Here is a 15,143-nt window from a genome sequence, read left to right as displayed (position 1 = left end):
TGGAATTCTCAGTTCCGCCGGCTCCTGTAGAAGGCAGGCAAAACATGCAACGGCGAAGGTCGAGCGGCGCCGCTCTACCATGGAAATCTTTATGGTCTCTCCCTGCCCTGAGAGAGAGAGAGAGTCGCGTTAAAAGCGCCTACGACAAAAGACCGTCAGGGGAGAGCGAACGCCTTCCTGAGTTCTAGACCGGAAGTAGCCTCATGGACTGCCATAGACGCTGCTTTCCCAAACGGGCCGAGCGCGGCTGCTTCCGGTTCTTCCTTTCCCCCGCTTCCGGGGAGCTGAAAAATCAGATGTGACCCGGCTCGGACTGTGACAGAGCTGGAGAGGGGAGGGGGCTTCAGGTAAATACCCCCCCCCCCGTCTTCAGTTGGGGATTATGCCTCCGCCCCTCTCCCTGTATTATTATTATTATATTATTATTTTTATTTATACCCGCCTTTTCCCTTGACAGGGACTCAAGGCGGCTTACAGATAAGAACCGCTAAAAGCATAGGGGGCGCGCGCGCTTTGGGGGCGAGGCGGGGTGTCTTTAAAAAGGGCAATTAAACATGGATAGAATATTCTCAAGGGAGAGAAATGGCTGCCCACCTTCTTCTCTGCCTCCTGAAGGAGAGAAGCACCTTCTTTTAAAGCCTTCCACTTTTCGTCTCTGGTTTAGTTTCTGTGAGGGAGGTTGAGGAGGCAGTGGAAGTTTGGAAGTGCAGGCTTCTTTCCCCTCACTCCACCCCATAGTAGCCATTGCCATTTACTGATACTTCACTGCCACTGTATTGCACCCCTCTCTGGTAGATGTAGGGACAGGGCTGGCCTACCCATGAGGCAAGGTGAGGCGACTGCCTTGGGTGGCAGGACCCCCATCCAGTCCCAGTGTTGGTCCTCCCTTCCCTACTCCCTTGTTCCTGATGTAGATCTTTCCCTTGCCCTTTCAGCCTTTGCTTGAAAGGTGACCCAAATATCCTTGTAATAGTCACAATTATTATTACATTTGATGGAACCTACCCTTTGGAATTCCCTCCCATTAATTATTAGATGGGGCAATACCTCTGCTGCCGTTATTATTATTATTATTATTATTATTATTACAGTGGTACCTCTGGTTACGTACTTAATTCGTTCCAGAGGTCCGTTCTTAACCTGAAACTGTTCTTAACCTGAAGCACCACTTTAGCTAATGGGCCGTCCCGCTGCTGGTGCGCCACTGCCAAGCGATTTCTGTTCTCATCCTGCAGCAAAGTTCTTAGCCCGAGGTACTATTTCTGGGTTAGCAGAGTCTGTATCCTGAAGCGTATGTAACCCGAGGTACTACTGTATTCCTAATGTTATTATTGATGCCTATTGAAGACCTTCCTCTTTTGACAAGTCTTTAAACTTTGCAAGGCTGATGTGGAAGTCACACCATGGCCAGAATTCATTTGCATAAATCAGTCTCTTTTGAGCAAGTCAACCTCTGTTGCAACTAATTTCAGTTGTCATTTGTTATGGTTTGTGTTAAAACAAAATGGTGCCAATGGTTGAAATTACCTTCTTTTCCAAAAGGTTTCCGAAATGGCTTCCTTTGGGTGGAAGAGGAAGATTGGTGAGAAGGTGTCGAAGGTAACATCTCAGCAATTTGAAGCTCAGGCTGCTGATGAGCAGGATCTTGCTGACAGTGATGAAGCTGAATGGTTCCATGACACTAAAAGAAAAAAGGGGCTTCTCCTGGAAGATTGTGTGGCCAGAAGTAAACATCTGAAGGATGAAGGTGCAATTTTGGCTGAGAATGAAAGGTAAAGATGATGGTTTTTGAAAAATTTAAATCTTATGATGGATTTTTTCAGGTGTATAGGTTGTGTTGGCTGGGCAACAAAACTTCCTCTCTGCTTTGTGCCACCTAAATCTGTTCTGAGGGTCCCCCCAACCCTCTGGAGCAGATTTCAGGAGGGTGTGGGGCCAGAGCGGGGAGAGGGGGAAGTTCCATTATCTACGGTAAAAAAAAAGAGTACAGATATAAAAAATAGGTTTTTTTGCCATGATCTAGTAGTAGTAATGTTAACTAGCCAGTAGATGGTGATAAAGGCCTCTTTAATACAGTGCTGTTTGAGGATTAGAAATACAGTGGTACCTTGGCTTAAGAACTTAATTCGTTCTGGAGGTCCGTTCTTAACCTGAAACTGTACTTAACCTGAGGTACCACTTTAGCTAATGGGGCCTCCCGCTGCTGCCGCACCGCCAGAGCACAATTTCTGTTCTCAACCTGAAGCAAAGTTCTTAACCCGAGGTACTATTTCTGGGTTAGCGGAGTCTGTAACCTGAAGCGTATGTAACCCTGAAGCGTATGTAACCCTACAGGTACCACTGTAGGGTCAATTTTAAATCTATTTCTTGATTAACAAGATCTTTGAAAAGAATAGAAAGTCATCGAGATAGGTGGCCTAGAAATAAATTGAGAGATTTATTTTAGCCGCTGTGGATACATTACTGACCTACATTCTAACCTCACTTAATGGAGTTCACACATGTAACCTGAGGCTTCTACACAGAAATCATCGCTGCACTTCCCTCTTCAAGGCCTTCCTAGTTCCAGGAGACAGTGGGGTGGGAGATGGTGGGGATTCAACCAACCCACCCCTTGGAAGATCACCCTCTTCCTCCACTTCTAACATGTCCTGTGCCCTCACTTATGTCTCTGACTGCTCAGACCCTTCCCCTTCCCCCCCATCTTGCTTCCTGCTTCGCGGGTGGCACCAAACTCCATAAATTGCTGGCCTCTCTCCTGGGTCACTCTTCTGCCCCCTCTGCCTCCATCACACACCCATCAGAGCCCTGCCAGGACTTCTCTCTAACACCCATGGGCAGAGAGTTCCAATGTGTATGTGTGGCCACGCTGAAAGATTGATTGCTTGCAAATGTGGAATTAATATTATTCAGTGTTTGTAAAAGTGCCAGATCCTTAAATTTATGTGGTCAAGTGGGCACAGACAGGGTGAGGCAGCCCTAAGCCATTGAGGGCTTTATATACCTATAGTAACACTTTAAATTTGTCCCAATAACATATTGGCAGTCAGTGTACATCTCTGAGCAAGACCATCTTGTCAGTGATCATGCTGCAGCATGGTGTGCTAACTATGGCTTTCAGACTAAGCTCAATGGAAGCCCTACATATAGTGTGTTGCAGTAATTGTTGGCCTATTGATAGACATAAACGCTGTTAACAGTTTTGCTTCCTGTGTACTTTATTGCTGCTCAGGTTATTAAAAAATTATCATGGAGGTCAGAGCTGTTTAACATTATGCAATCAGTTTGTATTTGATAAAGGAACAGCGTAAAGAACTTCATTTTTCTAGAGATCTGAAGCCATTATGGTTGCTAATTCCAAGCACGTGTTTCCTTCCGTAGAATGTTATGATACCAATAAAACATTATCTCTTGGCTTAAAGGTACATTAGATGCCGGATCATTTGAGAGTAACGAAATTATGTTCTTTCCTGGATACCAATTACTTTTAAATGTGGGGAACATTGACAGAGTACAAAGTTGTTAGAGTTGCTTAATCAGTTGAGGAAGCTGACACTTCTTGCACAAGTGTAATATGAAAATGTGATATGAACCAAATAATCTCGGGAGAAACGTACTTTCTGTTTAATAGCACATAATAATGTTATGCAGTTAAGAATATGCAGTTGCATGCAGGCTTAAGCGTAGCTTAAGTTGCGATTTCAATAGGATACAGTGGTACCTCTAGATACGAACGGGATCCGTTCCGGAGCCCCGTTCGTATCTAGAAGTAAACATAACTAGCGACGGCGCGTCTGCGCACAAACGCGTTGCTTTTCGTCACTTCTGCGCATGCGTGTGACGTCATTTTGAGCGTCTGCGCATGCACAAGCGGTGAAACCCGGAAGTAACGCGCTCCGTTACTTCCGGGTTGCCAAAGAGCGCAACTCGAACGCACTCAACTTGAAGCATCTTCAACCCGAGGTATGACTGTACTGTGACTTGGATCCCAAGTGGTTAAAGCAATCTGGGCAAGCCGCTCATTAGAAGAAATGTTACTCTGCTTCGGAAAGCAGAGCCCTTGTGTCAAGTTTTGCTCCTATCTACTCCGCTATATGTTGGAGAACTTTCTCTCCTGTCCAACCCCACTTCATTGGCTGCTGTTTGAAGGAAAAGGTTGATGATATCTGGAGAAGAGAATGCCATACTACTTTCTACAGAAGATGGGAGTAGATTTAAGATGGAGTGCCATTTTGAGTGATTGTTCAGACCTTGTGATCTGCAGAAGGAGGGAGAACAGGCCTGTTAGATTGTTGTATGCAAAGAATACCAAACTGGGCCAGCCCACAAGGATAAGATTGGAGCAGTACTGTAGTCATACATTTGCCTAGAAGGAAACCCATTGAACATACTGGGGTTTGCTTTTGAATACACATAATTCTGGAGATTCTACAGGCCGTACAAGAAATCTCATTGCACTGTAATTTGTAGAGCATACAAAGGTTTTCATCAGAATAATTTATAGATTTATCTTTCCTGATTTTAATAGCTTTCATTATCAGAATGAAACTTGAGTTCAAAATATCAGGCTTTGGACATTAATGTCAGGGAACTGCCATCGGAAGGAAGGGAAGTGAAAGGGCTCACACAGGTTGGGAGAGACTCAGCAGCTGAAGAGGGAACCAGTAGGGGGAGAGGAGCTGAGCTGAGGGAAAGGGAGCTGGAGGGATGGCTCAGAGACACTTCCAGCGAAAACAGTGGGGAGGTTTCAGGACCTCCTGTAGGGACACCCACTCCTCGCCGGAAACTGTCACGCAGAGAGTCCAGAAGACGTGTTTCCGTTAAGGAGCTTTTATGTTGGAAGCGATTCCGAAAGCAACCACTGTCGGAATCTGCCAGCGACTGACGGAGCCATGTTTAAGGGGCTCCGTTACAGACAGAGGTTTGCAAACTTGACCAAACTCTGAGGGACTAGGATTTTACACACAAGCAGCTCATCGTCCCATCACAGCATTCCGACAGTCTTCGTGAGCAGCTTGTGCAGGAGAAGGCATCATGAGCAACCCAGCCGGAACCGGAGAAGCAGGAGCTGGAGCGGGTCCAAGCCTGGAAGAAAGGTACCGGGTGTTGGAGGTCCAGCTAGCGCTGCAGACGGCGAGGCTTGAGGAGAGGAGGGCTCAGGATGCAGACAAAAAGGGGAAAGACACCCAGCTCGTCAGAAAGGTACCAGGATTGGTGCAGAAGTTTGGGGGGGAGCCCAAAGACTATCATGGCTTTCGGACAGAGATGCAATATGCCCTCAATCTGCAGTTTGATGAATTCCCTGACGAGGAATCACGAGTGGCTTTCGTGATTGGGCATCTTGAAAAGGGGGCGAGAGACTGGGTTAGACCCCTGATGGCAGCGAATAGTGACGTCCTAAAGGACACGATGAAGTTCTTTCGCGCCATGGATCTGATGTTTTCCAGCGATATTGAACAGGGAGTGGTCCGCAGACAGTTAATGGCTTGCAAACAGGGGAGCCGATCTGTCCGTGAGTACTGGACTGAGTTCACCATGTTGATCCATAAATTGGGGTGGGATCTATCGGCGGAACCCATTCAAATGCTCTTTGAAGAAGGGCTTTCTTCGGCTGTGAAAGACGAACTTTCCCGGGCGCCCAGGGCGGAGTCTATGGACCAGCTGACCAAATCAGCGCTGACCATAGGAGCGCGCCAGGAGGCGAGAGCATTGGAGAGGCGGGAAGGGAAGGGGGAACGTTGGAAGGAGTTCCGCATTCCAGACATTCCAGAGCCAACTTTCCCGCCGGCAGAGCCGATGGAAATCGGAACAGCGCGCGCACGCGCAGTTTCAAAGCCCAGTGAGGGGGGAAAGAAGGAGGGAAAAGGCGCCCGGAAATGCTATCTCTGCCAACAGCCAGGTCACTTTGCCAGAGTCTGCCCCCAGAGGAAGGAATGGCAAGGGATGGTAGGAGCTGTGGAGGGAAGAGAGGAAGAAATACCGAAGCAAGTAAAAGCCAACGCCTGGCTGCCACCGTCGGGGCACAGCAGCCAGGCCAAAGAGCAGTGAAAGTGCCCACGCCAGAACCTCCTAAACCCGCCCTAGTGATAGAAGTGGCGCTAGAGCTGCCAAACGGACACCCTCTAAAGATAAAGGCGCTGTTGGACTCAGGCAGCTCCTGCAATTTCATGAGCAAAGAGTTTGCAGCTGAACACCAGATACAGACGATCCCTTTAAGCAACCCCCTGCAGGTGACCACGATCGATGGCAGGGAGCTGTTGGGAGGAGAAGTCAGCTTGCAGACCGTCCCAATGATAATGAAGGTGGCAAGGCACACCGAACTGATAGCGTTTAATGTGGCCACCTTGGGAGGAGCTCCCATTATATTGGGGATGAGCTGGCTAGCGTTACATGATCCGCTGGTGGGCTGGCATCAGAGAGTGGTTTCTTTTGGTTCAGCACATTGCTTAGAACACTGCAAAGAGGGAAAGGGTTTGGCAGGGGCCCAAGCCACCCTAGCAGGGACTGAAGTAACGGAGAACGTGAAGGTACCACGACAATACGCAGATCTCCGCGACGTCTTCAGCGAAAGGGAAGCTGACCAACTACCCCCGCATAGACCCTTTGACTGTCAAATCAATTTACTCCCTGGGGCACAGCTCCCTGTAGGCAAGCTGTACGCCATGTCAGACAGAGAGATGCAGGAGCTAAGAGAGTTCATTGACAAGAACCTGAAGAGAGGGTTCATCAGAGAGTCCAGGGCGGTGGGGGGCAGCCCAGTGTTTTTTGTGGATAAAAAAAACACGAACAAGCCGAGGCTTGTGTGTGACTTCAGGGCCTTAAATGCAGTGTCAGAACCAGTGGCTTTCCCTATGCCCAGGATTGACGACATTTTGACAAGGGTCAGGAAGGGAAAGATTTTTACTAAACTGGACCTAAGGGGGGCGTACAACCTGATACGAATAAGGAAGGGGGATGAATGGAAAACCACCATGTTCACCCCTTTGGGGGCATTTGAATATTTAGTTATGCCCTTCGGCCTACAAGGAGGCTCCGCGTGCTTTCAATCGTTTATGAACCACGTCCTGGGGCCTTTGCTTTACAAGAATTGTGTGGCCTTCTTAGACGACGTGTTGGTGTATTCTGAGAATGAGGAGCAGCATGTGAGAGACGTCAGAGAAGTGTTGAGCAGGCTGCAAGCCAACCAGCTGTGGGTGAAACTGGAGAAGTGTCAGTTTCATACCAAGGAGGTGGAATTCCTGGGGTATCGCCTGTCAGACAAGGGATTGGCCATGGATCCCGGCAAGGTCCAGGCGGTGCTGGAATGGAAAACACCCAAAACAAGGAAGGATGTGCAGAGGTTCCTAGGATTTGGGAACTTCCATCGTAAGTTCATCCGAAACTTTGCCTACCTGACGGCGCCCATTACGGACTGTCTCAGCAGTAAGAAGAAGTTCGTTTGGACTGAGGAGGCGGAGCGAGCATTTGAGGAACTAAAAAGGGCCTTCGCCTCGGAACAACAACTCCTGCATGTGGATTTACAAAAACCGATGAGAGTGGAAACTGACGCATCAGACAGAGCTATTGGGGCGGTGCTTCTGCAGCCAGGGAAGGAGGAGTCAGAGTGGAGACCGTGTGCCTTTTTTTCGCGAAAGCTGAACAAATCCGAGAGGAACTACACGGTGTATGACCGAGAACTACTAGCCATTCATGAGGCGTTCCGGAGATGGAGGCACCTGCTAATTGGCGCACAACATAAGGTGCAAGTGTGCACTGACCACAAGAACCTAGAGTATTGGAGGACGGCACGAGTGCTCAACCAACGGCAAGTGAGATGGGCCCAGGAGTTCTCCAAATTTAACTTTGAGATTTGTTACGTGCCAGGCCCAGAGAACATTAGGGCGGACGCTCTCTCACGCAAACCTGAATATTTGGAGGGGGAGGGAGCACCCGAAGAGAGACATGTCATTCCAGAGGACCGCTGGGTGTGTGGGGCGGCATTGGTGGGACAAAGAGAACTGGTAGAGGAAACAGAGAATGATGAATACGCCCAGAATAAGCTCAGAGGTCTTAGGGGTGAGGGAGAGGAACCAGGGGGTTTCGAGGAAAGAAATGGAGCTTTGTATTACAAAGGGGCACTGTATATCCCTGAAGGAGACTTAAGGGGGAGGGTACTCAAGCAGTTGCACGACAGCCCCACGGCGGGGCATTTTGGACAACACAAAACCATGTGGTTGGTCACCAGGGAATTTTGGTGGCCTAAGGTGAGGGAAGATGTACGGGAGTATGTAAGAGGGTGTGAGCAATGCCAGCGAGCCAAAGGGGAGAGGCGGGCGCCGGCGGGGCTATTAGAACCCTTACCAACCCCAGAACGACCTTGGGAGGCAGTGTCGATAGATTTTATGACTGATCTGCCGAAGTCCAAGGGGAAAACAGCCATCATGGTGGTGGTAGACCTACTAACAAAGATGTGCCACTTTGTAGCCTGCTCGCATGCAGTCACGGCGGAAGAGACAGCGAAGTTATTTGTAGAACACATTTTTAGGTTGCACGGGGTGCCATTGAGGGTGGTCTCAGACCGAGGAAAACAATTTACTTCCAGGTTCTGGAGGAAGCTCATGAGCTTACTGCAGGTGGAGGTCAACTTTTCGACTGCCCGGCACCCTGAAACCAACGGGCAGGCGGAAAGAGCAAACGGGGTCCTCCAGCAATACCTGAGGTGTTATGTCAATGACAGAGAGAATGACTGGGTAGAAAAATTGGCGCTGGCGGAATTTGCCTACAACAATGCCGAGAATGTGTCCACAGGGATGAGCCCCTTCTTGGCTAATTATGGGTGTCATCCCAGGGCTTTCCCAGGGGGAGAAGGGGAGAGATGGGGTGTCCCGGCAGCCGAGCATTTTGTAGAAGAAATGGAAGCAATCCATCGTCAGCTCCAACTCAACTTAGAAAGGGCGAAGGAAGAATACAAGAGGCAGGCAGACAAGAACCGAAGGGAAGGTGAAACCATAAGGGTGGGAGATAGGGTGTGGCTGTCAACCCAAGGGTTGCCGTTCAAAGGAGGTTGTAAGAAATTAAGACCCAGGAGATTGGGTCCCTTTGAGGTCATTCAACAGGTCAACCCAGTGGCTTTCAGGCTCCGGTTACCCAACCACATGAAACTGCACCCAGTATTTCACAGGTCGTTACTGTCACCGTATGAGGGGGGACGAGAAGGGATGGCCACTCGGGGACCGGTCATAGAAGAAAGGGAATGCAGCAGCCATGTGGCAGAAATCCTCGACGCCAGATGGAAGGGGGATCAGGTGGAGTATTTGGTAGCGTGGGAAGGAGAACCGGAGTCAGAAAACACTTGGGTAATGGCAGAAGATATCAATGACGAGGTATTGATAGAAACGTTCCATCAAAGGTTCCCAAGGAAACCTCAGCCTGTGGAGAGGTTCCGGAGGGAATACTTTGGGACCACCGATGAGGAGGAGGAGTTGGAAGGATTCTCGGAATCGGAAGGGGAAGGGGAGATGGACTCTGAGGAGGAGGAGTACTTCGAGACCAGGAACCGCAACAGGTGGAGAGAAGTGTTCGGGACATCGGAAGATGAAGGAAGTTCATTCCGGGGTTTTGCCTCCTCACCGCCCGTAGAGGAGGGGGCGAGAGGGGATGAAGGGGGCCCTGGAGGGGAGGTGGATGTCAGGGAACTGCCATCGGAAGGAAGGGAAGTGAAAGGGCTCACACAGGTTGGGAGAGACTCAGCAGCTGAAGAGGGAACCAGTAGGGGGAGAGGAGCTGAGCTGAGGGAAAGGGAGCTGGAGGGATGGCTCAGAGACACTTCCAGCGAAAACAGTGGGGAGGTTTCAGGACCTCCTGTAGGGACACCCACTCCTCGCCGGAAACTGTCACGCAGAGAGTCCAGAAGACGTGTTTCCGTTAAGGAGCTTTTATGTTGGAAGCGATTCCGAAAGCAACCACTGTCGGAATCTGCCAGCGACTGACGGAGCCATGTTTAAGGGGCTCCGTTACAGACAGAGGTTTGCAAACTTGACCAAACTCTGAGGGACTAGGATTTTACACACAAGCAGCTCATCGTCCCATCACAATTAAGAAAAGATTTTATTTAGTGTGCTTACAGGAAAACATGGAGTGCTTTTAAAAACAACTTGAACACCCTCCACACATCAGCATTTAGGTTTGCACAGATTGTTGCAATGGTAGCATATATTTATATACATTTTTTTAATTTTGCTTAGTTACCAAAATATTTTATTTTATCCCCCCGTGTGTATGTAAATCTCTCTCACACAAAAAGTGCCTTGTGTCTTGTAGAGATTTCTGTGCTTGGAGACTGAAGAGGTACAGCCCAGGAAAAACTTTACTATGTGATTGTTACCAATTGTGTAGACTCTTTCTTTCTTGCTTGCTTGCTTTCTTGCTTTCTTGCTTTCTTTCTTGTTCATTTACCTTTCATTCCATAAAAATACAGCATTAGCAATACCAACAAAGAGCAGTGATGTACAGATTTTTGCATATGTTCTAAGTCAGCTGTACAGTATCCATATTAATCATAATGCTTTTTGGACCCTTGTTTCTTTTGAATAGCAGCCCACCTTCTACCTCATGGCAAACATGGGGAGTTGCTGTTGTTGTTATGTATGTGATATGGCATAAGGATGGTAGTTTCAGGCGTTAAAAATCTGTAAGCCTGTAAACTGTAAAACCTGCAAACTTTTTCTATGGAATAAAATGGGGAGACTGCACAACCTTAGGAGCTAACATCACTGGAGCCCACTAAGCTAGTACATTATTTCTGAAGGCAAACTTGGATATTATACGTGGCCTGTTACATGTCCAGAGAATGCTTGTAAGTGTTTGGGAATTGTTTCCTTTACTAGATGATGAGAGATCCTGTCACCTAAGATGTTTCAGAGCAGCACTTGATTAATGAACAGTAATTGTTCATTAGGAGACTCAACCCCCTGATTATTATGGTGATAACAAGTCTTGGTTGTTTCCAGTTTCCGTGATTCCAAGGAAGAGTAAGAATGAGCTCATGCGGTGGGTCCCCAAAGAGCATTTGTCCAGGGTAATAAAGCACAAATGCAACAATTGCTTCTAAGGAGAAATGAAATGCACTTGCAGTGCTACTGGTTACCATGGCAGTAGTAGAATATAGTCGGGGGGAAATACCTTCTGGGAACTAAACTATTAAATGTATACAAAAGAGATGAAGGGTGGGACATTTATTTGTGGCTCATCTTTGCAAAGCAGCTTTCCCTGCCCCCAGCTATTAAAAGTTCTTGAAATCAAGAATGAGCCATCTCTCTTTTCAGGAGAAATTAAATGGCCAAATCCTCTGTACAGAAGTAGAAGTCATTGAATCACACACAGCTTTAAATTGCATGATGATACCCAAGAGAACCATCGTTACTGAACAGGAAATGAGCTAAGTGAGAGTGGGGGCATATGTATCTTTCAGAAAGAAGTGAGTGTCATTGTCCAGAGAAAGCCAGGTCCCCCCCCCCCCCATACTACCAATATAAGTTTCACAGCTTTTCTGCAGGGCCCTGGGGATAGAATTCAGGGTCTAGGGCAGAGGCTCTCAAATTATAGTCCACAGACCCCTGGTGGTCTGCCAGCTCCATTCAAGTGATCTATGGAAAGATTGTGGAGCAATCAGGAGTGTCTGTCCCCTTAGGTGGAAGGAGAGGGGCTGTATCTTAGTGGTAGAGCATCTGCTTTGCATGCAGAAGGTCTCAGGTTCAGTCCCTTGCACCTCAAGCTGAGTGGGGAGAAACACCTTTCCAAAACCTTGGAGACCCTCTACTAATCAGTGCGAATCATCCTGCGCCAGATGGACCCAGTAATCTGACTCTGGATGAGAAAGCATCCTATCTGTGTTGGGCTTGCATTTGAATCGTCTTCCTTTTTCAGACAATAAAGGCCATTGTTGTTACTGTGGCCAGAGTTACGCCATCAACATTGGGTTCAAAGACATGGATTATTTGGGATATAAATTCATCTTTTCAGCATTTTCTAATTTTTCTTTGTTTCTGTTTTGATCCAGCCCAGTTCAGCAGTTGCTATGATATCTCTGGACTTGTTCTTACTAGCTTCTCTTATGCATAAGGCTGGTTTCCATGTGACAAATGCCTCCTCTGATAATACGTTTGATAGTGTTGTTTTCTGTACAGACTCCATTTGTGAGTTGCAGCTCTTGTCTCCTGATAGATGGGTTCATTGTCATTGTGATGCAGTAATAAATAGGAGAAACTAGGTTTTTAACCCTCCCTTTGTCCATGGGTCTATATCCTTGATTTCCCTACTCCTCTCTTACATCTGCCAGTGACATGAAAACTTCTTTAAGACACCAAATATTATAGATTCCCGATGTTAATGCATGTGTAGACAGCAGCCTTTTAAAATATGGAGCAGTTTCCATTCAGATTAAAATACTGTTCAGGATAGACTCATGACATTCAGTGCAAGACAGTTGTTATTTATTTAGAATGCTTACATTCTGCTGTATAGCTCCATGAGGCTCCATATAGTCGAGCATCATTGATTTAATTGTATCTTGCTTTCCAAATGAGTGCGTTTAGGATTGTTGTGTGCCTGTTGCCATATTGTAGCATCATTGCATCATTAGATTTCTTGTAACTTATTGCCCATTGTGTATTATAACAGACCTGCAAAAATGGTGACATCATTTGTGATATAATCTAGCTATTCTGTATCACAATCTGTTTCTGAAATACATGCTTATATATTTCTAATTTTTGCACTACTTTTGTATATGCTTTATGGGTTTTTTTTCCTTGTTCCTTAAACAAACAAACAAAAATTGCCAGGCCGTTCTTAATCAACTGCCACCAACAGCTTAGAAATGGAAGGTGCAGGAAGGATATCAAATCAAATCAATAAAACTGCCTTTCCCTTAGTCCACACAATGTGGGTAGAAACCTCATTTCCACCCATAAACACACACTGAAAAAAATTAGTTTCCATCCCTTTACTTCTTCTTTTTTACCCTCATTTGTGAGGTCAAAAAACACATAAGCTGATGTGTTAAGTGATCTTGAGTTAACACCTTTTAATTGCCCACAATTGAATATGACCAAAATACCAAGACTAAAGGTAAAGGGACCCTGACTGTTAAGTCCAGTCACAGATGCTGGGGTTGCGATGCTCATCTTGCTTTACTGGCAGAGGGAACCGGCGTTTGTCCTCAGGCAGCTTCCGGGTCATGTGGCCAGCATGACAAAGCCGCTTCTGGCGATCCAGAGCAGCGCACGGAAACACCGTTTACCTTCCCGCCAGAGCGGTACCTATTTATCTACTTACACTTTTATGTGCTTTCGAACTGCTAGGTTGCAGGAGCTGGGACCGAGCAATGGGAGCTCACCCCGTCGCAGGGATTCGAACTGCCGACCTTCTGATTGGCAAGCCCTAGGCTCTGTGGTTTAGAGAACAGCACCACCCGTGTCCCAAGACTTAGCTGCCCATTATTTCAGCCAATAGACGCCTCCAACAGCACTGTGTTTCTCAGAATCACAGTTCATCCCCGCTGTAATAAGTAATTGTGATTCAGATGGAAGAATGCTGCCAGCTAAATCAGCAGTACCACGTCCTGTCACTTTTGGAACCATTTTTTTGCTGGTGTTTGGTTTTTGCGATGTGGCCACAGGCCATTCATTCACTGATGTATATAATCAATGGCCAATTAAAAAGATAAGCCCCTTCAGTAAAAAAATCTTTTCTCCAAGTCCTGCAGTGTCTCTGTGTTTTATAGAAGGAAATCTGGCTAGATCATTCTCAGAGGTCCTTTTAAAAAAAGAAATGAGTAACAAAAAGGCGAACCTCTCATTTGTGAGAGATAAAAGGAAGAAAACAGCTTCCTTTTCAGGGGGGTCTTTTATCCTGTTTTCTTTCAACCTTTGACATGCTAACTATGAATGTCTTGGTCTGGTTTTGCCAGGAAACCTCATTCTCCGCCCCCACCACCCACAGACATTGTCAGGTCAGACATCTGCAATTTGATGTCTCCTGATATCTCCTTGTTTATAAATGTTTTGAGAGTAAATTTGACTTGTATGGAAATAATATTGCTCTTCTTATCGACCTGGGAAGGTTGTACCAGGATATTCTTATCGGATAGCAGATACTATGACGAGTTTAAGAGTGATAAACTTCACACAATGTTCTTTGACCTGGCTTTTCATTAATTTATTGTGTGCCTATACATGAGAGTATTGTACATGGTGATTATACTGCAGTTTCTTTGTCAGATAGAAATATAGCAGCACTAGTTTGAAACAGAAAAACAATAGTTCCCTTTAACAAGCGGCACAGGGCAAGCTACTTCCTTTGGATGCTGTTGACACAAGCCCTGCAGTGCTGTCAGGATTGGCTTTGGATTTGCAGACTCGAAAGAGGAAGAGGGGCAAAAAACAGAAGGCGGGGCCTGAATAGTTGGAGCCTTACTGGCTCCTCCCCCCAACTTTCCTATGGGTGTAGCAGAGAGCCCAGTGGAAACTGGTAAAGGTTTGAAGCAGCTATGGGGGGCAGGGAGGAACCGGAGGTGTCAATAATTGAACAGGAGCCCAAACAAGGGGGTGCAGTCTTGTCACCTAGAATCAGCTGCCACCTTTGCAGATGGGGCAGACTACGTGAAGGAACATGGATTTGTTATTCCAACATTCCCACAAGGCGAGCGAGTGCACCACACCTTGGTGGGTGGGGCATGGGAAACTTATTGGGACAGCTTCGTTGTCTCTGTCCAGTTCTGAACTTCTTGCCCTGCTCCTGAACTCCTGAAGCATGGCTCCTGAGCCTTGTGCCTGTTGCTGAGCCTATACCGTTATTTGCCTGCATAAAGATCTCTTTTTTACTTACAAGAGCTTTTATGTGTATTTGGGGGCGGGAGACAGGGCACTATGACTGGCCAACTTCTTAACAATGTGGTACCGAGCCAAGTTCGCCATCTACAGTTGTTTGAGTTCTCTCAGAGGGGGCTGTTGTGCCTATGGAGTTTCCTCCCATCTGAGGTGCATCAGACCAGGTGTTCAAAGCAGGTATACTAAATGTCTGAAACGGGGAGTGTATCTCTTTTTTCTGCTGGATTTTTGCTGTTTTGTTGCTCTACTACTGTTATTTTACTTTTATTGTTTTGT

The 15,143-nt window shown here is 46.9% G+C and overlaps 1 protein-coding gene across 1 annotated transcript in view; it reads left to right on the top strand.

The window, feature by feature from the left end:
* The first annotated feature begins 210 nt into the window (after positions 1–210).
* TTC33 (tetratricopeptide repeat domain 33) overlaps positions 211–15,143 on the top strand; it is a 32,474-nt gene continuing 17,541 nt past the window's right edge. Inside the window, exons 1-2 of the mRNA XM_080973162.1 lie at positions 211–347; positions 1,543–1,772. Of these exons, the coding sequence (XP_080829288.1) occupies positions 1,552–1,772 (221 nt within the window). The 5' untranslated portion in view covers positions 211–347; positions 1,543–1,551. The remainder of the gene's footprint in view (positions 348–1,542; positions 1,773–15,143) is intronic.

This window comes from Podarcis pityusensis (assembly GCF_964106645.2).
Source record: "Podarcis pityusensis genome assembly, chromosome: 11".
Lineage (NCBI taxonomy): Eukaryota > Metazoa > Chordata > Lepidosauria > Squamata > Lacertidae > Podarcis > Podarcis pityusensis.
Note: the sequence above shows the minus strand (reverse complement) of the source record. Positions and strands in the feature narration are given on the sequence as shown.